Raw genomic sequence first — 24,133 nt, forward strand, 5'->3', positions numbered from 1 at the left:
AGGAAGGAGGAGCTCGGTGTGGCGCTTACGGGCCAGCCCAACACCTTCCACAGCTCTCACCCCCGTGAAGGTTTGCTCGTGAGCACCCCCCTCCCCCCATCGTCCAAGCCCCGAGGTCAACGGCCCAATGGGCAGCACCGAAACCAGAGGCCACCGCAGACCGGCTGGCCCCCCGCCCTGCTGCGGTGCGTCCCCGTTCCCACCCAGCTGGGGTCTGCAGAAGCCGGGCTGAGGATGGCTCTGCAGGAGGATGGACCCCCGCATCCCTACCTGCCCTGCAGACCAGCTGGGAGCAGGCACTGGGAGGATACGTGGCAGGCCCCACAGCTGCTCCTCGGTTTCCACAGCCCGCCAAGCACAGACCACGCCTGTCCCGCGCCGCGGGAGTCCATGCCTGCGCAGGAGAGGCAGGTGGGAGGGCGGCCTTCCCCGCCCTCCATGGGGACACCCTCACTGTGACCAGGGGAGGCCCCCCCTACAGGAGCACCGCATGCCTGCCCCCAGTTGGGGGCGGGGGCAGGGGGGTTGCTGATCTCAGCCCTTGGGGGAGGGGGCGCTCTCCCCTTGGCAGCAGCCCAGCCCACGCCCTCCGGGCCGGGGTACATCTAACGCCAGGTGACCCCGCCCGGGAGGGCCTGGGGCTTTAATGTCTGCCCTGTGTGTCTGCTGCCCTGACTCTGGTCCAGCAGATGCCCATCCACTGAGCCACAGACAGGGCTGAGGCGTCCTGCCCAACGTCGTCAGTCCCCCAGGGTCCCCAGGAAAGCCTGTTCCCCTTCCACGTGTTTTGGAACCAGGGGGAGGCTCCCACCGTGGCCTCGGGGATAGTGAGCGGAAGTGGGTCTCACCGGCCAGCCTCACGTGGTCGACGCCACAGGGAAAAAAGCAGCGACAACCCAAGCCACCATCCCGTGGCCTGTGGGGGCGTGCCCCCAGAGAGGGGTGCAGGGTCCGTGGTCCGGGACGTGGCCACCGGGTGCGGGAACCACACGCTGGACCAGGTTAGTGTTGGCAACCTGAGAGAGGCAGAGGTGGTGGGCCCCGGGCAGTTTGGTCCCAGTGCCTCTATCTGCTGCTGCACAGAGGGGCCAGGCTGAGCTGGGGTCGACTCCAGCACCGGGGGAGGCAGGCGTGGGGGCTTTTTTTAAAGAAAAGGTGCGGGGTGTGGGGGGCGTATGGGGGAGGGTCAGTCTCTTGCTCTTCCCGGCGGGGGCCTCCGGGGGCCAGGGTGTGAGCAGGGACAGTGGGCAGGGAAAGGGCCGGGCTGCTCCCAGGTGTGGGAGCTCAGTCTGCCCCCGGCCACGGTGGCTGGTGCCAGGTGTCTGTCGTTCTCGGTGGGAGAGGGTTCGATTAAGCCTTGGGCGGCCCAGTGAGTCGGGACAGCTGTGTGATGGGCAGTCTGGCAGGTGGGAGCCGGCCTGGCGGGGTCATTAGCAGGCCGGGGTCTGGGCACCTGGCCTGACCCTTCAGTCAGGACGAGCCTGTTCCAGGCGCTGGCCCGACGCAGGAGGCAGCAGGGGCTGATGGGTGTCAGAAGGGGCCTGGGTGCTGACCCGTCTCCGAGGGGGTAGTGGTGGGCCCCCCACTGTGGCCCGGTCCAGGTCATGGCCCGACAGCAGTCAGGTCTCGGCCTGGCCTCTCCCCCGCACCCTGACTTCACAGAGACCAACGGCTTCTTTCCCTGGGCCCGCTCGAATACTGGAACAATGAGCAGCAAACCGATTTTTATGGCTTGTTTTCTCCGACATATTTAATGGCATCACAACGTGGGGCTGTAATTGCTGATTACAACAGGTTACAAGGGAATGGACACAAGGAATTAGCCTCACAGCTGATTGGAAGCAGACACACTCACGGACACTGTGAGGAAAAGACCACCGCCAGGGAGGGAGGGAGGGAGGAACGAAACCCCGCGGTCTCAGGACAAAGGCACAGCACCCCTCAGCGCCCCGCGCTCTGGGCACGGGAAGCGCCCGAGGGCGGGGAGGGCGCGGCTGCGATCACACCACGGGCCACGCAGACCCTGGGGGGCCGGGGGGCCGCAGCAGCAGCAGTGGCGGAGGCCCAAAGACCCCTGGACAGCTCCCGCGGGGACACACCCGGTGCGGACACAGGGCCCCGCGCGGGCGCCGGAGCTCTGGGACTGGACGGGGACGTGCGGGTTGCAGACGCGGTTTGCAGGAGGCTGGCGCCCGAAGCTCAAGCGCCGGAGCGGAAGGAGGCTCGCAGCCGGCAGCTGGCAGACGACATGCCTGGTTTTCACTAGGTCATACGGCAGCTGTCTTTGGGGGGAGGAGCTTCATCTCGAAACTACTCCGCTTTCCGTCACCGCCTTCACGCCCTGGAGCTGCTGCGGCCGTCTCCCAGGTGCTCGGGCTGCCAAGGGCCCCGGGGGAGCCGGGCGCTGAAGCTGCTTTCGTGGGAAGCTTTTGTGACACAGCCGAGCTGCCCGAGGGCCTTTTCCCAGGGCCGGTAACACCGAGCTGACCTGGCCCCGTGCCATCCCTCCTCGGACAAACGAGTACTAAAGGAACGGGTTTTAAGAGAAGCTTCCGCACTAGTCCTTCAGGCACGTAAAAAAGTCTCCATATAAAAGTCCGCTTCTTTAACACAAGAACAAACACGTTTCCTTAAAAAAAAAATCTCATTTTTAAGCCAAAATCAAGTACAACTTGCGGAAATACCCTTTTTGGGGGTCAGTGCTTTTTCCGGCTACCTGGGGCTGAGTCTTCTGTCTGTCTCCGGGACCTCGAGACACTGAGAGGGATGAGGTGACCCTACAGTGACCCCAGACAGGCCCGGCCCAGGACACAGGCCCGCCCTGGTCGGGAGTGCAAGCCGGGCCCCACCCTCCTATGCCCACCGCCGCAGAGACACAGGAACAACCGAGTCGTTAAAAACCCCAGAAATCTCATAAAACTATTTCAAAACTCAGAGCATGAAAGGGTAAAGAAACACATTTAACGTACAATCTATTTCATCTGGCAATGTGTAAACTACCGTAAAAGGTAACAACGCATCTACAGGCAGGAGGCGCGAAGGAGGCGACGCCGGCGGCGGGCTCAGCTCCACAGCTCCTCCGTCCTCCCGAACTTGTAGATCAGGGTGCTGCGGGGGGCGGACACCGGCCGTGAGGAAGAGCATACGGGGGGCAGCTTTACAAACGGGGGCTGTTTCTAAAAACCGCTTTCCTTCGAATGAGCTGCGTACTGGGACTGTGTGTGTTCCATTAATATTTTTAATTAAGGAACGTAACACATTTTACATCTCTTGGTGAGCACGATTATTTAAACCTGAGTCTTGACATCAAAAGACATTCATTCTGAGACGCACAGGAGACGGGCTTCATTTGGGGGGGGGCCTATTAGAAGACAGCCCTTAAAAATACATTTAGTGCTGTTTATTTTAATACATTAAGTTATCTCCAACGCGTAATTAAAAAAAAACAACCCCCCAATCAGACTGTGCATGGAACATACGTAGTCAGTATGAACTCTGATGTCTGTTGTTAAAAATAAAGGCCCCTATTGCACGCTGTTGCCCGTTTGTGCCGGCACACGGGCCGCGGAGCGGCCCCCTCCCTGGGCACGCGCCGGCTCTGCCTTTCCCGGCCGGGGTCCTTGGGCCAACTCTGAGCCTGCCTGCCAATACACTGAGGGTCATCAGGCGGGAGTGAAAATGGCAACACCCGTAAGGCACCCCGCAGAGGTCTGGGCACACGGCAGGCCCCTAATTAAACGGGGTACGTGTGCTCTCACACAGGGGTAGGATTTTTACCTTCTTAAAAGGGGTTCTGTGCACGGTAACTAACATCAGGGAGTTACGCAGGCCCCACTGTACGCGCTGCTCTTACAGTGAAGATGACATTTCTGTAAACGTTTTAAGTGTGGGTAAGAAACTAGGCGACTTACCTTGAGAATATAAGTGCATTCTGAAAAAACACGGCTAGCCCCGGATAAACCTCGGTATCTGCACACACAAAGTGAAACAGAAGGTTACAAAGCGCAGGGGGCGGGGACCAAGCCCCCGTGCCGTCCACTGGACATGCCTGGTGCATTGCACGATCCTGCTGGTATTCCCGAACTCTGAGAAGTCGGCGATGAAACTGAAGAAAGAAAACGTGAATCTCATTCGCTCAAGACAAAAGACTGCTCTCGCTCCGGATGAAAGACAATGAACTTGCCCTGGCGGGTGTGGCTCAGTGGACTGAGCGCTGGACTGGGAAGGAAAGGGTGGCCGGTTCGATCCCCAGTCAGGGCCCGTGCCTGGTTCACACGCCGGATTCCCCAGTAGGGGGTGCGAGAGGAACCACACACCGATGTTTCTCTGCCTTTCTCTCCCTCCCTTCCCCTCTCTCTAAAAAGAAATAAACTCTTTTGAAAAAATGCACTGCCCTTCCTTCGGGTGAGCTGCACACGGGAACTGTGTGTCCCGTCGGTGTTCCGCACGAACTGGAGGGGCACGTGTTTCAGACACACGCGGTGAGCATGTTAGTGACACACCGTCAGCCCGTCCTCTGGTCCTGACCTGCTCTGGGCCCCGTGGGAGACACGGGCACTTCCGAGACCTCACACGGACAAGACTGTGAGACCCCGGGATCTGCCGAGGGCATTAAAAGGTCGGCTGGGGGTCGCAGGGCAACAGCAGGACCCCATGGCTCCGAGAGGTCAGAGGGCGAACAGGCTCGGTATCTGGAAGGGACTCCTGCCTTTGGAGAGGAGGGAGAAGGCAGTGAGGGCGGTTCTCCCACTGCAGTGTGCGAGGGCTCGCTCCTCCGCACCAGCGGCTCCTGCGTGAGGACCACACGTGTGGTCAGTCCCGCCCTTAAGGAACGCCCCTCGTAGCTGCGACAGAAACACCTCCGGCCAGGTGAGGGAGAGGAGGCACCGGCGGGAAGAAAGATGCTGAGGTCCACACCCCTCCTCTGGGACCCCTGGGGCAGGGCACGTTCTGGCGTTCAGAATGTTTTGGATTTAAGGACAGAAGCACCGGGCACGAATGTTACCCAGCAGACCCACCCGGGCAGGGACCAGCCGCCCACAGTCAGATACGGCCGCTCCGCTGCAAGGACACACCTGAACACGGCCCCGGCTGGTGTGGCCGGTGGCCTGGCTGCCGGCCTGCCAACCGAAAGGTCGCTGGTTCGATGCCCGGTCAGGGCACATGCCCGGGCTGCGGGGTCAGCCTCTGGTCGGGGGCCAACTGACCAAGGTTTCTCTCACACATCAATGTTTCTCTCCCTTTCTCCCTCCTTCCCTCTCTAAAAATAAATAAAATCTTTTTGTTTTAATCTGATATTAAATGGAAAAAAAAGACTACAATGAGCCCTGTGTCACTACAGGTCAGGTACTGCGGCCGAGCTGGTAGTGAAGAAAGGCGGCCGGCAGCCCTCGGCGGGCTCGGGGCTGAGCACGAGGGGCTGGGGGCCGGGCTGCCCCACTGCACCCGCAGGCCCAGCGACTCGGGTGCCTCCCACAGAGACGCACCTGCGAGCGAACTGAGTATTCCGCGGGCGTTCACTCCAGGCGGAGTGAGCCACACAAAAAAGACGTGTGAGACTCTGCCCCCCGACATGAAGGAAGGGGGGACAGACACTTACTCTGGGTGACGTAGGCGCCAAAGAGGATCCACATGGAGGCGATGAGCGACCCGAACATCAGCATGAAACCGATGAAGAGCCAGACCCGAGCCCCTGCGGGAGGAACGGGCGTCAGGGTGTGGCTGCCCCGGCAGCCCCGGGTCTCAGGCACACGGGTCTCAGGCACACAGGGCCCCGGAGACACCGGGGGCCCCACGCGGGCTGCGCACGACAGCCCGCCCCACGCCCCGTGCGCCTGCTGCCGGGGGGGGGGGGGGGGGGGGCAGGGTGCAGAGGGGCAGCCTTATGAAAGGCTCAAGGCGGAGTCGCCCTTCCCCTGGCCGGGGAAGCTAACAGCTGAGCGGCCGAACCAGGCAGGCCGCAGCCGGGATTGCTGACTGAGCCGACCAGTGAAACCCTGGCTAAGAACTCCCTCTGTTGCACACACTGTCGAAGCACCGGGTACCGCATTTTGCGTGTACCCGTGATCACGCCCGTGGTATGTCACCATTATACCCGTACATAATGCACGCCCTTCTTTCTCCCTCAAGGATCTGGGAGAAGTGCGCGTTACACACGGCCAAATATGGTAATTGCTCTGATAGAGTAGCAACTGTATCTCGGCTAGCGGCCCCCACGAAGGAACGAGAGACCGCAGGTGAGTGAGGACCAACGTCACAGCCAGGCTGTCCCTCGACACGGCGCAGCAGCAGCGGCTGAGCCGGCCCCTCGGGCGGTCGGCCCTCAACCCCCGAAGCCACACATTACATGCATGCGCCACATGTAATCGTGTGCCAACGGCATGGGAAATTCCAGCTGCACAGGGACTCCCAGCGGGGTGAAGTGTGGTGACGACCTAGTGAGGGGCCCGGGACGGACTTGGGGACCAGACAGACCCAGGGCAGACACCAGGCAGATACAGGGCCCGCCTTCGGGCTAAAACATGTGGGTGCGTCGCGGTGAGATTCTCCGTAGAAAACCGTTAACGCTGACACGGCCCACAGCAGCGTCTGTGGGACGATCTCTAAAGAAAAATAATCAAATAAATCACCCCGTGCCCTACGCACGTTCTCAGTAGCTGAGACATGTGTTCTTACACTTCACTCTCCTTCAGTCGCGACGTGACCTGCCGTGGCTGGGGGCACAAGACATGCACATGTGTGCACTGTACATGTGCCCGCACGTGCTTTTAACTGAGGCGTGCCCGCCGCCGCGCCGGGCTCGGCCGGGCTGCTCCGGGCGCCTGAATGCTTATTGAGAGAGCGGGTCTCCTGTGGGGTGTTCTCACCGCACAGAACAGTGTTTAATGAAAATTCTTTTTAGCCCTGGCTGGCGTAGCTCAGTGGATTGAGCTCGGGCTGCGAACCAAAGCATCGCAGGTTCGATTCCCAGTCAGGGCACGAGCCTGGGTTGTAGGCCATAACCCCCAGCAACCGCACACTGATGTTTCTTTCTCTATCTCCCTCCCTTTCCTCTCTAAAAATAAATAAAATCTTTAAAAAAATCCTTTGTCTTAAAAAAAAAATTCTTTTTAGAAAGCCGAGCTCTTTCTTCACAGCTTCTTTATTGGTTTAAAATGTGGCACCGACTTTATGACTCCATTTATGTGGCCACACGACAGTGAGAGAAAGCATGTCAGTGGGGGCCGGGGGGGCGGGTGGCGGAGACCCCCAAAGGGGCAGAGGGGAATTTCTGGGGTGACGGCAGTTGCACGACTGCATACGTTTGTGGACTCGGCACGCTGGGCCCCTTAAATTGGTGAGTTTTACATTTTGTGTGAATTGCACTCGGTCCAGCCGACAAGCGTATACAGGTCACCACACCAGGCAAGGAGACCACGTGCTCCTCCAATGCAAACGGCAGGGCGCGGCGGCCGAAGGCCCGGGCTCAGGGCCAGGCCGTGAGGGTTCAGTCCCCGGCTCCCCGACTTGCTTGCTGCCTGGGAGCGTGGACAGGTTAGTTAAGCTCTCTGCACCTTAGCCCCTTCGGCCAGAGGTGAGGACAGTGAAGAGCCCTCCTCACAGGAGTACTGTGACAAATAAGTAAGTTAATTCGGGACAGCGTCTGGCACACACCAGTGTTCTGTACAAATTTCCTATTGTTCCTAATCATCTTTCAAAACTTCCCACCTGCCCTGGCTGGCGTAGCTCAGTGGATTGAGCTCAGGCTGTGAACCAAAGCATCGCAGATTCGATTCCCAGCCAGGGCACATGCCTGGGTTGCAGGCCACGGCCCCCAGCAACCACACATTGATGTTTCTCTCTCTCTCTCTCTCTCTCTCTCTCCCTCCCTTCCCTCTCTAAAAATAAATAAATAAAATCTTTAATAAATAAATAAGTAAATAAACCTCCCACCTCCCCCGCATTCCCAGCCACAGCCACGGAGCAGCCTCCCTCGTCCCGACAGGTCGGAAGCAGAACTTCTGACCCTGAGCTTCGCCCACGAGCACGGAAATCCCACCCAAGACTCCTGGACCCTACCAGAACGGGTTAGAACCTGAGTAACAGGAAAATGCTGTTGGGTGACAGCCCAGAGCAACCGAAACCCCCGGAACGGTCGTTCACACGCAGACAAGCGGCGCGCCCTTTGAGCCCCCGCCGCGGCGGCTCTTCCCTTCGGGCAACCGGAACTGAACGCGAAAGCCGCGGGGTCCCAGGTTTGACCTCCCGACCCGTCCATGCTTCATCGGGCCAGCACCTCGCAGGGGACACCACCGGCCGACACCGGGGATGAGAGTGACCGTCAGCCAGCAGCACCGGCGGAGCGGCCCCGAGCCTGGCAGCCGCAGGGTTTGAGTCGTGACATGTTCCCTCTTTAGGGTGGGCAGTGACACGTGCAGAACAGTGACTCCCGGCGGCCACTCTGTCCTAAGGATGCGAACAGCCCTGTAACTGTCCTTTGAGGTTAGTCTGTGCAGCTGACCTCGGCCCGTCCCCCACACAGACTCTCGGGGACCCCGTGTGCTGCGCGGTCAGCCCCCCCCCCCGTGCCACACCCCCACCCCCGCCGTACCTGTCCTGCCCAGGCAGCCGCTCTCGTAGCTGTCCCCTCGCACCTGGGCGTTGGACACGGCGTTTATCCTGGAGCGACACAAAATTGTCTCGTTAGCTTTCGTGGCACCGAAACATTCACCGCCATTCACTCGTTACTTGGAAGGCGTTTTCGCACTGAAGTCAACATCTGAAACTGAAGATGCCTTTAAAGGTACTGACTGCCCCCTGTGGATACGATTGTGACATCGGTCTCACTGTCCTCGGGGACCCCCAGGAAACACCCTCAATTGTAAACGTGCACTGTCACGCGTCTCCAGAGATCGGGGAAGAGGGCCCGTCTTCCTGATCCCTCCCGTCCACACGCGGGAGCCTCGGGCGGGCCGGTCCAGCTGTAGCCCTCATCACCACACAAGACCGCACAGGCCTCTCGTGCGTTGGTCAGGCGCTGTCCTCGGACCCACTGCTGGGGCTCGGGGGCAGCGGTCCCCGGGGAGCCCACACCCACCGGCCCGCTCCATTCCGAGCCGGGTGCTGCTGCGGCTGGAGCCGCCTTCTCTCACTGTCGTGAGTAAAATAAGTAAATAGTGAATGCAGTTCCACCTTCCACAACTTCAACTTTTACAAGTCCCTGACAGTAGAAGAAAATTCTATAATCTCCATGTTTAACATATTTTCTCATCATTGACAGGCATCCGTGACAAGCTGTCAAACTCTTTTATGAAGGGAGACCATGTATAACCCTGAAAGTCATTTCATGAGAAAGAAAAGCCATTTCTTCCTCCTTGGAGCCCAATCCTGCCCGCCCCTCCCCCCGCCACAAACACTGGCAAACACAGTCAAGGAGCCTGTTTTAAAAAATAATTCTCCATGGTGAAAGCTGAGTGTATGACAGTACTTAAGGATGATTCACTACGGAAAAAATCTAGAAGTGTAACAAATTTCATTAAATCTAAGATGCAACTGATTTTTAAAATTCAGCACTATTGAGCTAAAAAGAAAAGAGAAAGAATTCACGAACACAGACAACAGTGTGGTGACTGCGGGGGGGAGGGGGGATGGCAGTGGAAGAGGGTACAGGAGGATAAATGGTGATAAAAAATAAAACAACTAAATTTAATAAAATATTAAAATAAAATAAAATTCAACATTATTTTTTTAAACTGCCAAGAAAAAGTGTTAACTGTATTTATAAGAATCCAATGGCTATAAAAAGTACCCTGATATTTCCAGATAATAAGATATAAAAAAACAATCTTGGGACTGATGAAATACGGTAAATAACCAGTTTAGCAAATACGAGAACAATCATATGACAAGCTTCACAAAAGCTAAAATGACAACTGACTCAACTCAGCTCTCATTCTTGACTTTTAAAAATCTAAATAAATGGGAATTCATTTATTTATGTATTGACCATTGAAAGAAGCAACCGTCAATCAGGTTAAGATTAAAAAGTTACTCCAGCCCTGGCTGGCGTAGCTCAGTGGATGGAGCTCGGGCTGAGAACCAAAGCGTCGCAGGTTCGATTCCCAGTCAGGGCACATGCCTGGGTTGCAGGTCACGGCCCCCAGCAACCGCACACTGATGCTTCTCTCTCTCTCTCTTTCTCCCTCCCTTCCCTCTCTAAAAATAAATACATAAAATCTTAAAAAAAAAAAAAGTTACTCCAGGGAGCAGACCAGCCGGCCCCGAGAACCCTCCCAGTCCCGAGAACTGCCCCCACCCCACCCCCACGCACTCACATGAAGAACGCCACCGTGGAGAACACGCCGCACGTGTGGAAGGCGTGGTTCAGCTGCTCCGGCTTGGGGTACACCACGGCCGCGTCGATCATCACCCACCAGCCTGTGAAAAACTGCACGGGGCCCGCGTCCCGGACGTCACGTGAGACCGCGGCGCCGCATCACGCCTGCCCTTTGACACCCCCCTTCCCCGCAGACCACGCACGCGGAACACAGAACGGTCCCGCCCAGGGTTCCGGATGTCGGCACACAGGGGTACGGATCCACGTTTACTCCCGCCCAGCGGCGGGGCAGGCGGCCCTAACGCCTCAGATCTGCGCAGGACTCTGCGGTGCTGCCCTCCGTGCAGGAGGGAAACGCGTCATTTGGGAACGACCGATCCGCCGCTGCTCTCACCCGCCCACATCACAGCAGCCGGAGCTCGCTCGGCGAACCCCCCTGCGCCCCGGCCGGCCGCCGGGGCTCCTCGCTCCTCCTCGCGCCACCTGCCTGCGCGTGCGCACGCGCTTCCGCCTCTGCACGGGAGCTGCTGGCCGCCGCGTCCCCGGGACTACTCAAGCCTGCTACGGCGCTCTGTAACTTAATCAGATACCGTAAACCAAGCTGCTGAACAGCCTTAAATTAGACGCGTGGCTAACGGACCAGTCAAGTGCAGACGAGATGACCATAAAGAGCAAGAAAATCTCAGAAGCAGCTCCAGGAACTCGGCGCGCAGAGCGCCTCGCACTCCCTTGACTTGCTGCTGTGCTGTTTGTTTACTGCTGTGGGGCCCCGGCACCGAACCGTGTACTGAACGAGAGGCAACAGATGCCAGACTTGCTTCAGAAAGTGCAGCTGGGCGCGGAGTGGCGATGAAAGGCTCCAGCAAAGTGGGTCGTGATGTGAGGGGTTTTTTTTTGAAGAGGGGCGGTAAGTAAAGGGAATACAAGAGAAGAGGGGCTCTTTGTATCCTTCTCGCCACTTTCGTTTAGATGCTTGACATTTTTAGTAATAAAAGGTTAAGAAAGAAAGAACGGTGGGAAGAAAAGGAAGCCGATTCCTTTCCCTTGCTCTCCCCCCTCCCGTGGGACAGTGGGACCTGGTGGTGGTGGTGCCCCCTTCCTGGGGCCCCGCAGGGAGGCCCACAGTAATATTTGGCTAATTCCGAGCCTCTGAGGATCTTAAAGGACTTATACATTAACTTAAAAACGCTACTGCCCCTTGCTGGTGTGGCTCAGTGGATTGACTGCTGGCCTATGAACCAGAGAGTCACAGGTTCGATTCCCAATCAGGGCACGTTCCTGGGTTGTGGGCCAGGTCCCCAGTAGGGGGGCACTCCAGAGGCAACCCCACATGGAGGTTTCTCTCCCTCTCTCCCTCCCTTCCACTATATAAAAATAAGTAGAATCTCAAAAAAATATTTTTTTAAAAAAAGCCACTGCCTACACGAACTGTACTATCACTGGAACTGAGGAGAGGATTTGAAGTTTAGCAAATGCACAAAGTCAGGTGAGCCAGGACCTACTCCATTCTGTCCAGAAACAGCGTCTCAAACTGTGACAATCACTTCCACCAAACGACAGGGAAACAAACAGGTCGGAGGGGGAGTCGCCGCCCGGAGGGGTCCGCGCCCACCCCCGGGGCCTCCCCACTCACCAGCACCCCCGCCACCACGGAGGCCAGGGCGTTCCTCCTCTCGCTCCAGTCCACGCACTCGCACTCCGGCCACCGGAAGTTGTCCAGGAAGCCCGCCATCGCCGCGCCGTCAGCGCCGGCCGTTCACTACACTCCGTCCGCCGCCTACAGAGAAGGCAAAGAGAAACACCCAAAGGGAACACTTTCGAGAAATGTCACTCCTCTTTGAAAGTGTGGACACTGATTTGCTTTAGGTCCACATCTACCACAGTTAGGAAGAAAAGTTCGATGCCTCAGTGAACAGCTATTGAGAGGTGCACGGGGCTTCCTCCAGTGATACCCGTAACAACTTCTAGTTATTCAAAGCGTGGGTTGTTTGGTAAACTCTCCCCTTCGCTGCTTCTCCGTGCAACTGACTCCCAGATCTAAACACCCAGGCCCAGTCCACACGTCCAACCACCTGCAGGCAAAGCCGCCTCAAAACCACCGTGTACACCACCAAGTCCTGGTGGCGTCCTCCTCCCAGCCCAACCCACTCGCGTGGAGGAGATTCCCTACGATGACGAATGAGTCACCACTCACCAGTGACTCGAGCCAGAGAGGGAGCTGTCCTCCTCCTCCTCAGGCTTTCTCCCCTCTCACATCCCACCCATCGTCCCCCAGTTCCCCCTCCTAAGCCTCTGTCAAATCCAGCTCCCCTGTCTCCCGCACCCCGTGCATCCCCTGCACCCTGTGCGGAGTCCCTGACAATGACCCCCACCCCAGCCACCCGCCAGACCCACGCCTGCTCCACCCATGTGTCCCCACACTGCTGACATCTCCCTCCTGCTTAAGACCTTTGCCTTCCTGTTTGTTTTAAGAGAAAGACGAAACCCCATCCCCTGCCCCAGCGTCCTCTGACCACCTGTCCTTGTCTCTTTCCTCCGTGCCCCTGGTTTCTCCTTCACTGCCTCCTGCGTGCTCCCTGGACCCGCGGGACACCCACACGCCCGCGGGTGCCGCCCCACCCCCAGCTCCCCTAGGTAACTCCAGCTCACACGGCAGATGGCCGTTCACTCGTCACTTCTGAACTTGAACATCAGCTTCCCCTTCCTCCACCACATCCGTTACAGGGCGTCCGCTGCGCGCCAGGCACATCAGTGACAGACAAAAGCACTGACTGTGTGGAGCTGCGCAGGGGGGTGGGGGGGGGGAGTTTGGGGAGGACATTAAACACGACTTAAACAGTACATGGTAAGTGCTGACCGGCGTGGTTCAGCGGCTTGGGCGTCATCCCACAAAGTGAAAGGTCGCCGGTTCGGTCCCCGGTCAGGGCACATGCAGGAGGCAACCGATCAATGCTTGTTTCTCACATCGATGTTTCTCTCACATTGATGTTTTGCTCCCTCCCTCCCCACTCCCTAAAACTAAATAAATAAAATCTTTCTTAAGAGTAAATGCTGTACCATGTCAGAAAGTGACACCTGCCATGGGGGGCGGGGCACAGCAGAGTGAGAGGCCTTGGTGTGAGTGACAAGAGGGCGGGACAAGAGGCCGGACTGACCGTCCAGGGGAGAGGACGAGACCTGCGAGGGGACTGGGAGGAGGGAGGAGTCGGGCTGGAGAACAGGGGCAGGACTGAGGCCCGAAGGCAGAGCCTGGGGGCACGGCTGGGCCGAGAGAGTGGGCGTGGGGGGGGGGGGTGAGATCGGGGCGCGCCCCTCAAAGGCCAGACCAAGGCCGGTTCTGCCCGCTGCAGTTTCCCAGGGCCCCCGCGCAGTGTCGGCACGTAGCAGTTCACCTTCTTGTCAAGTCCAACCGTCACGGCTGTCACACCCTGAAACGCACTTCACATCTCACCACTGTCCCAGAGAAACGGAGCCAGCCGTGTCCCCGGCTTGTTCAAACTGATCCTCCGAGGAGCAGGGGGGGACGTAAGTTCCGCCGTTACGATACGTGCAAACCCGTGGTTTCTTTACGTCACTCTCCCTGCCTCCCCGAGTCCCCGCTCTGCCAGGATGTGCTGACACTCGGGCTGGACCACGCCATTCACTCAGCAACTCCCAGCGGCCTGGGAGACACAGTCCAGAGACACACGGTTGTGCGTGTCACCTCCCCTCCGTGGCTGTCTTGCCTCCTGCCCCCTTAACACACTCCATGCTCCAGGCGGGGAGCGACAGACGGCGGTGGGCGGCCCAGGCTTGGCAACACAAACTGCTACACTTACGCGCCCGCCGCTCTCATCTCGTGTGCGCAAACTCCCACCGCAGCCTCCCGCGCACACACCGAACGCTTCCGCCTCTGGGCAGAATCGGTGTGAGCGCCTCCGCCGCAGCGCACCACCCTCCCGGGCGGCCAGTTTGTGCGTGCGACTGGTGAATGGTGTCCGGGTCACGTCTGGAAGGATGAGGGCCTTCTCCAGCTGCGTGGCGCTGACCCAGAGACAGAGGCGCCGCGTCGGCGGCTCCCAAGCACAGGTGGGCGGACCAGTGCCGAGCTGGTGTCATACAAACTTGGGGAGTTTAGGGGGGAAAAGGTCATTGGGACCCACCCCACCCCCAATGGCCAGAAAGTCAAGAGTGACACCAGGTCACCTATTTTTTGAAACTCCCCGGGTGAACCCAACGATTAGCAAAGGCCCCCAGTTACCTCAAGGGCCCCTTGCTCTGCTGAGATGCTGCACGCCGTCTCTGCAGTGGTGCGGCCATCTCAAGAGCAACGCGAGCAGGAGACACCAAAGGACTGTGGCATGAATTTCTTTCATGTCAAAACACAAAACCGAGGACTTCCGGTCAAGATGGAGGTGTAGGCAGACACACTGTGCCTCCTTGCACAACCAAAGTAAGAACAACAATTTAGAAACAGAGTAACAACCAGCACTGACTGAAAATGGAACTGTATGGAAGCCTGACAACCGAGGAGCTGGAGCAGACACATCCACCCAGACCGGCGGGAGGGCCGGAGATGGGCAGCCGGGCGGGGAGGACTCGCGGCCCAGCGGAGGCTGGCGGACCCAGCGAGGCTGCGGATCGTGGGACTGGGCGCGGCACACAGGGCGGCTGGCGGACCGGGCGGTCCCACATTCACGCGCAGATAAACTGGAGGAACGACTGGGGAGCCAGACAAATGCGCAACCCGGGGTCCCAGCGCCGGGAAATAAAGCCTCAAAACACTGACTGAAAACACCTGTGGGGGTTGAGGTGCCAGGAGAGACTTGCAGCCTCACAGGAGAGTCTGCTGGAGAGACCCACAGGGTCCTAAAATGTGCACAAGCCCACCCACCCGGGAATCAGCGCCAGAAAGGCCCAGTTTGCCTGGATGAAGCGGCGGAAGGGACTGAAATCCAGCAGAGAGCTGAGCAAGCGCCATTGTTGATCCTTGGACCCCGCCCCCACACACGTCACAACCCAGCGACTGAGCTACCCCACCCTAGTGAACACCTAAGACTCTGCCCCTCCTATACAACAGGCATGTCAAGACATTCCCCCCTCCAAAAGGCCCAAACAGAAAAACAATCAAAGCTCCAGAACAAATACAACTAAGCGACAATGAGACAGCCAACCTATCAGCTGCACAGTTCAAAGCACTGGTGATCAGGATGCTCACGGAATTGGTTGAACTTGGTCTCAAATTAGATGAAAAAATGAAGGCTATACTAAGTGAAATAAAGGAAAATGCACAGGGAACCAATAGTGATGGGAAGGAAACTGGGACTCAAATCAATGGAGTGGACCAGAAGGAAGAAAGAAACAACCAAACAGAAAAGAATAAAAAAACAAGAATTCAAAAAAATGAGCAGAGGCTTAGGAACCTCCAGGACATCGTTAAACATTCCAACATCTGAATTATAGGGGTACCAGAAGGGAAAGAGGAAGAGCCACAAGTGGAAAAGTTATTTGAACAAATAATAAAAAAGAACTTCCCCATTCTGGCAAAGGAAATATACTTCCAGGGAGTCCAGGAAGCTCAGAGAGTCCCAAAGAACTAGGACCCAAGTAGGAACACACCAAGGCACATCATCATTACATTAGCCAAGGTAAAAATGGAGGAGAGAATCCTAGAAGCAGCAAGAGGTAAGGGGACAGTCACCTACAAAGGAGTTCCCATCAGACTGTCAGCTGATTTCTCAAAGAGACCTTACAGGCAAGAAGGGGCTGGGAAGAAGTATTCCAAGTCATGAAAGACAAGGACCTACATCCCAGATTGCTCTATCCAGCAAAGCTTTCATTTAGAATGGACGGGCAGATCAAGTGCTTCCCAGATAAGGTCAAGTTAAAGGAGTTCATCATCAACAGGCCCTTATTATATAAAATGTTAAAGAGGCTTATCTAAGAAAAAGAAGATAGAAAACATGTACAGTAAAATGACAGCAAACTCACAATTATTAACCACCACACCTAAAACAAAAACAGAAGCAAACTAAGCAAACAACTAGAACAGGAACAGAATCACAGAAATGGAGAACACATGGAGGGTTAGCAACAGGTGAGTGGGAGGAGAGGGGGAGAAAGGTACGGAGAATAAGTAACATAGATGGTAGGTAGAAAATAGATAGGGGAAGGGTAAGCATAGGATGGGGAATGTAGAAGCTCAAGGACTTATGACACATGGACATGAACTAAAGAGGGGGAATGTGGGTGGGAGAGGGTGTGCAGGGTGGAGGGGAGTGAAGGGGGAAATGGGACAACTGTAATAGCATCATCAATAAAATATATTTTTAAAATTAAAAATGTAAAAAAAACAAAAACACAAAATTACCCTGGCTGGTGTGGCTCACTGGATTGAGCGCCGGCCTGAGAACCAAAGGGTCTCCGGTTCCATTCCCAGGCAGGGCACAGGCCTGCGTTGCGGGGCCAGGTCCCCAGTAGGGGGCGCACGAGAGGCAACCACACACTGATGTTTCTCTCCCTCTCTTTCTCCCTTCCCCTCTCTCTAAAAACGAGTAAAATCTTTTTTTAAAAGAACATAATTTTTTAAAAACACAAAATTAACAAACCAAGTGAAATGTATAAAACTTTATTGATCCTGGTTGGTTTGTTTTTTAAATGTTAAGGCAGTCTGGGCCAGCTGGGGAAATGCGATGCAGCTCGGACGGGAGAGAAGAAGAGGGAACTAATTTCCTGGACATGCCCACGAGGAACTGCGGTTTCTAAGGAGAGCGACCTCGGTGTCAGGAGGCGCAGGCTGACACCCTCACGGGTGGAGTGCCAGCGACGTACTCTCAAATGGTTAAGCGAAGGGAAAAAAAGATAAAGCAAATATGTAAAAATGTGAAATCTACTGTGTAACTGTTCTGTATGTTTAGAATTTTTTTTGTGATGAAAAGCTAGACACAACGCTGGCACGAGATGCCCCCGAGGCACTGACGGCTGCGGCACAGGCCCGGAGCCCATCAGCTGGGCGGGCAGAGCGGCGCTGCCGGTCTGGGGGGCGTCGCCTCGGCTCCGGGAGCCCTGCGGAGGGGTCTCTGCAGCTTCGGGGACCACTGGGGACCCTCCTGCTCCCCAGTCCAGACAGTGAGCCAGGCTCCACATGCGAGGGACCCTCCCCGCAAGCAGCACTGGGCGAGCAGAGGCCTGGAGCAGGGCGAGTTATAAAGGGTGCGGAGCCCCAGGTTCACGTTCCGGCGTCGTCGACACCATGGAAGCAGCTCAGGGCAGGGGCTCTGGGGTGAGGACTGGCCCGGGCCCACTGCTGCCCGCAGCCTCGCCCTGGCCAGGCCTGCCGGGCCCGGTCCATTCACCCCGTCAGCAGGTCGTGGAGCAGCAGCTGTGGCCGGGCACTCGCTGAGCTCCAAATGGCCAAGGCCAGGGTCTTCGGGCACGTCAAGTGGGATGACGAGAGCCCGTCCCTCAGGGTGGGAGAGTTAGTGAGGAGAGCCGCGTCTGGCACACAGGGTGGCCCGCACTGTCAGCGACCTACCAGCAAGGAGGCTCACACGCCACGGCTGCTTTGGGAGGGCGCTCCGGCCCCGCAGGTCTGCCCGTCCTCCCTGGTCAGGAAAAACCACTGCTGCCTCTGGGTGAGCATGGCAGGCTGTCCGCCCGCATCTCAGTTTGCTCCCTCCCGAAAGAGGAGCTCCTCAGGACGGAGGACACAGACGAGGAGACGGCAATGACCGGGAGCTGGAAGCAGGACAACGGTGACCGACTGGGCACTCCCGAGAGGGCGGACGCCCAGGCCAGCGGCAGGGACGCTGAGCACCGACCCAGGAGAAAGATGGGGGGCACCAGCTGGAGAAGCCAGGCCCAGGTCCTGTCTGTTTTCCCTTTATGGTGCTGGCAACCGCTCGTTCCACACCCTAGCAGGAGTGTGAGCCTCCTCCCCCCCCCCCCCCCGTTTCTTGTGTTCTGGCCTGGGGGACATCAGGCCCAGAGGAAGATGCAGGTATCACCCCAAAAACGGGACACGCGGGACCACTGCTCCTGTCCCAGCTCCTTCCGGGCAGGAACTCGGCAAACGACGCAGAGAAAGAAAACGTAAATCATTAGAAACACAGAGGCGAGGGAACGTGACATCTGTTCATCGAGACAGGGTGCTCGATTGCTTCTTGGCCTTCAGTCTGAGACCAGGTGAAGAAGGGGAAGCTATCATACAAAACATTCAGACTAAAAAATAGCCTTTGGAAATTAAAAATGTAATCATGAACAATTTGTTTTAAAAAAAAAATCCAAACACGTGGGTTGGGAGATAAACGTTAAGAAAATCTACCAGTATGTCGCTAGCTGGAGAACAGAAGAAACAAGTAAGGAGATTAGAGGAGCTTTGCAAGGTCACATCTAAACATCAGGTGTTTTCCGGAAGAGAGGCTACAGAGACGACAGAAGGGAGAAAAGGACAAAATATTTCAAGAAAATTACCCCGGAACAGCAGTTTTAAAGGGCCCATCCAAGACTCAACCGAATGGATGAGAACAGACTCGCACTAAGACGCAGGGTTTCAAATTCTGAAGCATGGGTCAAAGCGTAGATTCTAGAAGTTCATGAAGGGGGGAGAAAAACAGGTCCCATAATCACAATAGCTTCGAGTTCTCAACAGCGACACTAGAGGCAAGAGGACAGTGAAGCAACCACTTCACAATTCTGAAGGAAATTTATTTCCAACTCAAATTCTATTACTGGCCGAAATATCAGTCAAGTACGAAGACAGAATCAAAACGCATTCAGATAGGCAAAGTCTCCGAAAAGGGCTCCTCTCCTGGCCAAGACGCCGCTGCAGCCAGGGCAACACCGGGTCACCAGAGAGGCCGCAGACAGATCCGACACAGGGGGCTGCGGGAGCCGGCTGCGCCCGCACACACGAGCAGGGTCAGCAGGGTCAGCAGGGTCAGCAGGCCGGCGGACTGAAGCAGCGCCACTCCAGACAGACCTCTCCCGGCTGCTGCAGCGGCTTTCCAACTTGAGGGCTGAATGCCCCCGAACTTGGCCCAGATTCCCATCTGCACTCGGCTGGGCTGGGCTTGACCTTGGTCACGTGCAGATGCAGGTCCCTCAGGGCTCCCAGCCCCGCGGCCTGCCTCGGCAGAGGCCCGTCACTTCCTGCACGGAAGGGCCCCCGCCGTGACCTCCGGGACGGCTGCAGGAAGGGCCGGGCGCATGTGCAGCAGGAACACAGGGCAGCCAGCGCCCTGGGACCGCATCTCCCGGGCACTGTGTGTCTGCTGTCCGGGCGGTCCCTGGCCGACACCGGAGTCCTCCAGATGCCCCCACGGCGGGAATCCCCTTTCCTGGGATCCACTCCTGTCGCTGCCCACCGACTCCCCCAGCAAGGGCCCCCGTAAAAGGCAGGGAGGCTGCGGCCGCTCTGTCCCGCTCATCTTTGCCCAGAGGCCCCTCTAACAGCGACAGCACTGGCCCTTCCTCACACGGTCGGCTGTGTGCTCACAGCTACAGTGCAACATGTTAATCCCACGTTCGGAGAGCTCTGGCATTTCCCATTGAGCCTGCTTGGATCTCATCTGCCCTTTGGGGGGGGCGGGTGGAGAACTTCATTACCACAGTTTCTTTTTTTTTAAGATTTTATTTATTTATTTTTAGAGAGGGAAGGGAGGGAGAGAGAGAGAAAAACATCAATGTGCAGTTGCTGGGGACCGTGGCCTGCAACCCAGGCATGTGCCCTGACTGGGAATCGAACCTGCGATGCTTTGGTTCACAGCCCATGCTCAATATCCACTGAGCGACGCCAGCCAGGGCTCATTACCACAGTTTCTTTCATGAAAAGTCCACTGTTAATAAAGGCAATGTTTACAGTTGAGTAAGCTTTGAATTAACTGCAGAAATTAACACGGTGTTATGATTTTATATGCTGGTAGAAAAATTAATCCCAAAGGTATGATTTTGTTGCTCTTTGGAACATTAACCAATTATACGTAACTTAGCAACTTTATTGAGACATTCCTTTCCCTAAATACCACATACATACCTGCTCCTTAAATCCTCTTCAGACCAGCTCTTTGCAGCACTCTTAATAACAGTGAGAAAACTTTAAAACATGCTCACCATCTACTTGGACAAGAATTTTGTTTTTAACACCATTCAAAGTGGAATATATTATGAGGCCGTGTTTGTATGTGCACATGTATGTACATAGGCATAAATACATATGTACATGTGAGTATCTATACAGTGATGTGTAAAGTTTATTTAAAAAGCAAGAGAGTCCTGGCTGGTGTGGTTCAGTGGATTGAACACTGGCCTGCCAACCAAAGGGTCGCCAGTTCTGTTCCCAGGCAGGTCACATATCTGGGTTGTGGGCCAGGTCCCCAGTAGGGGGCGCTCCACAGGCAACCACACATTGATATTTCTCTCCCTCTCTTTCTCCCTCCCTTCTCCTCTCTCTAGAAATAAGTAAATATTTTTTTAAAAAGCAAGAGAAAGATTAACCAAATAATCAGAATAGAGGCTACTCCTAGAAGATGCAGACATTTTGTTTCTTAATCTGGTGCTAGATACAGTGACAATTATCGCAATAGTAGTCTTTAAATTAAATATACATACCTATTTTACACATTTTTTGTACCTGATACACTTCCCAATAAAAGAAACTTATTTAAATAGAGAACAAGAAGTTCTGTTCCTGTTGGCTATCCAAGGGGATTCCCGCCAGATGGTATCACACACAGTGTGGAATTTTCTCTTCCTGCAGGCCCGCTGGTTGTGCTCTATTCATTCTGGTCAAGCCAGTCAAGTGAGTCCATGTGACCTTGGAGTCAGTGCCACTGAGCAGGAACGGAGGTTAATAAACTCACCATTATTTAACCTAGTCCTCAAATTTTTCCTTATCCAATCTCTAAGTATAAAAAAAAACTTCTAAGAAATTCATTCAAATCAAAGCAAATTAGCTTCTGCTTTTACATTATAAAATCCCTTCATTTATAAAAAGATTCTCAGTGAAAAGAGCATTACATTTACACTGAGCTGTTTAAAGTATGTACTTGAAACTTATCCTACAATGTGGGAAGGATCTTTATGCAGCAGGGCTTTCAATGGCTGACACCCATAGTCAACCAACATGTCCATCAATAAGAGGCTGATAAAAGATTAGAGTACCTCCCAACAATGGCACACTATGCAGTCGGCAGGTCTACAGTATTGATACAAAAACGTGTCCTCATAGGAAGCCAGGTGCCCAACAGCATCATGGTATGATCCCCTTCTGGGGAGTGGAATTCAGTGTGTGAAGGATGCAAAGTGAAGATACAAGGAATTGTAACTTTTTACTTGACATACTTCTATGCTGCATGAATTTCTTACGTGATGTTCTCCTGGGATATTAGAAGAAACTTACAGCCTGAATATATTACTATAATCCATTAAAAGGAGCAAATAAGGGTAAGACGGTAAGACAAAGTCACTACCTCGGCTCCAGGAAAGAATTCAGGAAAGGCCTACCAGTTAAGGCCGCCGAATCCTAGTGGGCCGAGGAGGAGGTGGGAAGGGCGTGTCTCCGGAAGAGGAAAACTAAAGCCTCTCCCACCCCTTCTCAAAAAAAAACCAAACAAACCACAAAACCGGCTTTTCCAGCCGCGTCAATACTCAAGATAAGTTTTGATTTTCATTGTAAGAGGGAAGAGCCACTACGCTGTAAGCCTAAACTAATACAAACAATGGTGAACGTAAACTGTAGTTGAAAAACAACAATGAACGAAGAGTCTTGCAACTCTATTACCGGTAAAAATGTTTAACGTTTGTTCTACGTGTGAAACCTGCGCAGGTTGGAAAGAAGAGAAGACAGCTCAAAAGTAACTGCAGAGGTTGGGGAAGAGGGGTGCCCAGCCTGGGAGTCGGAGCCTGGGGGACTGTTAGGTTTAAGGGATTGAGTGCATGTAGGTGGGCACTCCGAAAACAAATTCACGTCTTTGGAAGCACAAAGCTGGCGACACGTTCATTCCATTGGGAGGCTCGAATCCCCTTACACACACACACACACGCACGCGCGCGCACACACACATGCACACACCCTGGGCTTACAAAAGGTCATATATTCACCCTTCAGGTTAAGCACCTCCCTGTAGTGAACTCGGAAGCGAACTTACAGCTGGAAAACGAAAATGGTCCTCCCCCGCACAACTGCCACCCACGGCAGCAACTCTCTGCTGCCCCTCATCAGAAAGGACACTCACACGATAGGACTCATACTCCAGAGAATGCGGATCTCCTCCCCTTTCCCGACTCCCGCGTGGACAGTGGCGGCAAAGTACCCACGACAACACTCCCAGCCAAGGTTCAGAGCCACCGGGAGGGACGACGGAGCCCTGAGCTGCCCCCGACGCCCCGTGCGCGTGCCCCGTCTCCCGGCCCGCCGCCCTAGGAAGCCGGAAGGCTCGACAGGCAGACCTCCCAGGACCTCCCCGTGCAGCCATCTGATCGCGACGGGACGCGGAGGTGCGACCCTACCCGGCCGGCCCTAGGGGACGCGGCTGGGCCGGAGGGGGCGGCGGAGGCCCCCGACCCGCAGGCTGGCTCCGCCGGGCACCGCCGCACTCCGCAGGCCCGGAGACTCGCTGACCGGGGGTGCCCTCCCGCGCGCGCGCGCCCCGGAGGCTGGCGGACGGCACTCACCCGGCTCCCACGACACCCACGGCGACCCCAGGGGCGCGCAGAGAGGAAGATGCTGCGCGGAAGCCGGGCGGGACGGCTCTGCTTCACTTCAGCCCGGGGATCCGCGAGCGGAGGGCGGAGGCTAGGAGAGAGCGCCGGCGGGGGGGGCGGGGCGCGGCGCCGTGCGCACTGTAGTGACCAATCATCGTGCAGCAAATGACCTATCGGGGGCGGGGCGGGGATCGGAGGCGGGGCGAGACCCTAGGGGGCGGGGCGAGGGCGCCGCAAATCTGCAGGTCGCCCGCCTGAGCCCGCGCCGGAGTCTCGCAGCCCGTTAGGCTCGGCCCCTCCCGCAGTCTTCTTGGCAGCCGCCGTGGCGTTTCTGCTGCGAACTTCAAGTGCTGCACCAGTACGATCCTGTGCGGGGGCGGGGGAGGCAAAAGCAGAAGGCAGGGGATCCCTTTGCCTTTCCCCATACACCCAACGGCGTTGGCCGAGACCTGCCCAGAGTAGGTCCCGTGCTCCAGGAATGTTCTCAGGAGCTCAAGTCTGCAGAGACGTTGCCCTTGTCGATCGGGGATCCTCAGAAATGGGGACCAAGAAAGGGGAAGTTACTCGTCAAAGACTGCTAACTAGAATGGTAACCCTAGGGGTCCAGCACAATATAACTAGTCTTCTCATCCTATCCTGGTGCTTTTCCCAGCCACCCACCCACCCACCCAGATTTTTAGCTCCCTTATAGTCAGGTCTTTCCCTACTGTCTCCTTTAAAGACGTGGCATCTTGAATTTTCAGCATAACTTCAACAGCCTTGGAAAGCCCCGTCTAAATGTCCTACAGAATATAAAACATCGTTTGGTTGGCTGAGGAAAACACATTGTGTAATTCTAGATATTATCAACGCGAATCTAAAAGAGTTTTCCCCTGAGGAATAATGAAATAAAAGGTTTTATGTCACAAAATGGCATCCTCTTATACTCCTGTTACCCCTGCAGATCTTAGTATACATGCAAGAGGAACAATCCCCACTTTTTGTTATTTTTCTACTTTCCCTCAGTTCTTATTTTCATGCATACTCTTATTTTGTCAGTTGGCAAATAATACATTTATAGTGCACTACCCATCATCTTGATACATGTGCTAGGACCTAGGTGCTCAATAAATGTTTGCTTAATACATTACTTTTGAA

The 24,133-nt window shown here is 55.7% G+C and overlaps 1 protein-coding gene across 3 annotated transcripts; it reads right to left on the reverse strand.

The window, feature by feature from the left end:
* On the reverse strand, positions 1–23,102 carry TMEM50B (transmembrane protein 50B). 3 transcript variants are annotated; one of them, XM_036017275.1, is made up of 9 exons: positions 22,963–23,102; positions 12,999–13,009; positions 11,949–12,074; positions 10,314–10,426; positions 8,591–8,658; positions 5,600–5,692; positions 3,912–3,969; positions 3,064–3,108; positions 1–26 (listed from the first exon to the last, which is right to left on the reverse strand). In XM_036017275.1, coding segments are annotated over exons 3-9 (477 nt in total). In that variant the 5' UTR covers positions 12,048–12,074; positions 12,999–13,009; positions 22,963–23,102; the 3' UTR covers positions 1–25. The 3 variants fall into 3 exon arrangements, with proteins under 3 accessions (XP_035873168.1, XP_028359756.1, XP_035873164.1); XM_036017271.1 differs by lacking the exon at positions 1–26 and having other exon boundaries at positions 2,940–3,108; XM_028503955.2 differs by lacking the exons at positions 1–26; positions 12,999–13,009 and having other exon boundaries at positions 1,723–3,108; positions 11,949–12,092; positions 22,967–23,091.
* Between the last annotated feature and the right edge of the window lie 1,031 nt (positions 23,103–24,133).

This window comes from Phyllostomus discolor, chromosome 2 (genome assembly GCF_004126475.2).
Source record: "Phyllostomus discolor isolate MPI-MPIP mPhyDis1 chromosome 2, mPhyDis1.pri.v3, whole genome shotgun sequence".
NCBI lineage: Eukaryota > Metazoa > Chordata > Mammalia > Chiroptera > Phyllostomidae > Phyllostomus > Phyllostomus discolor.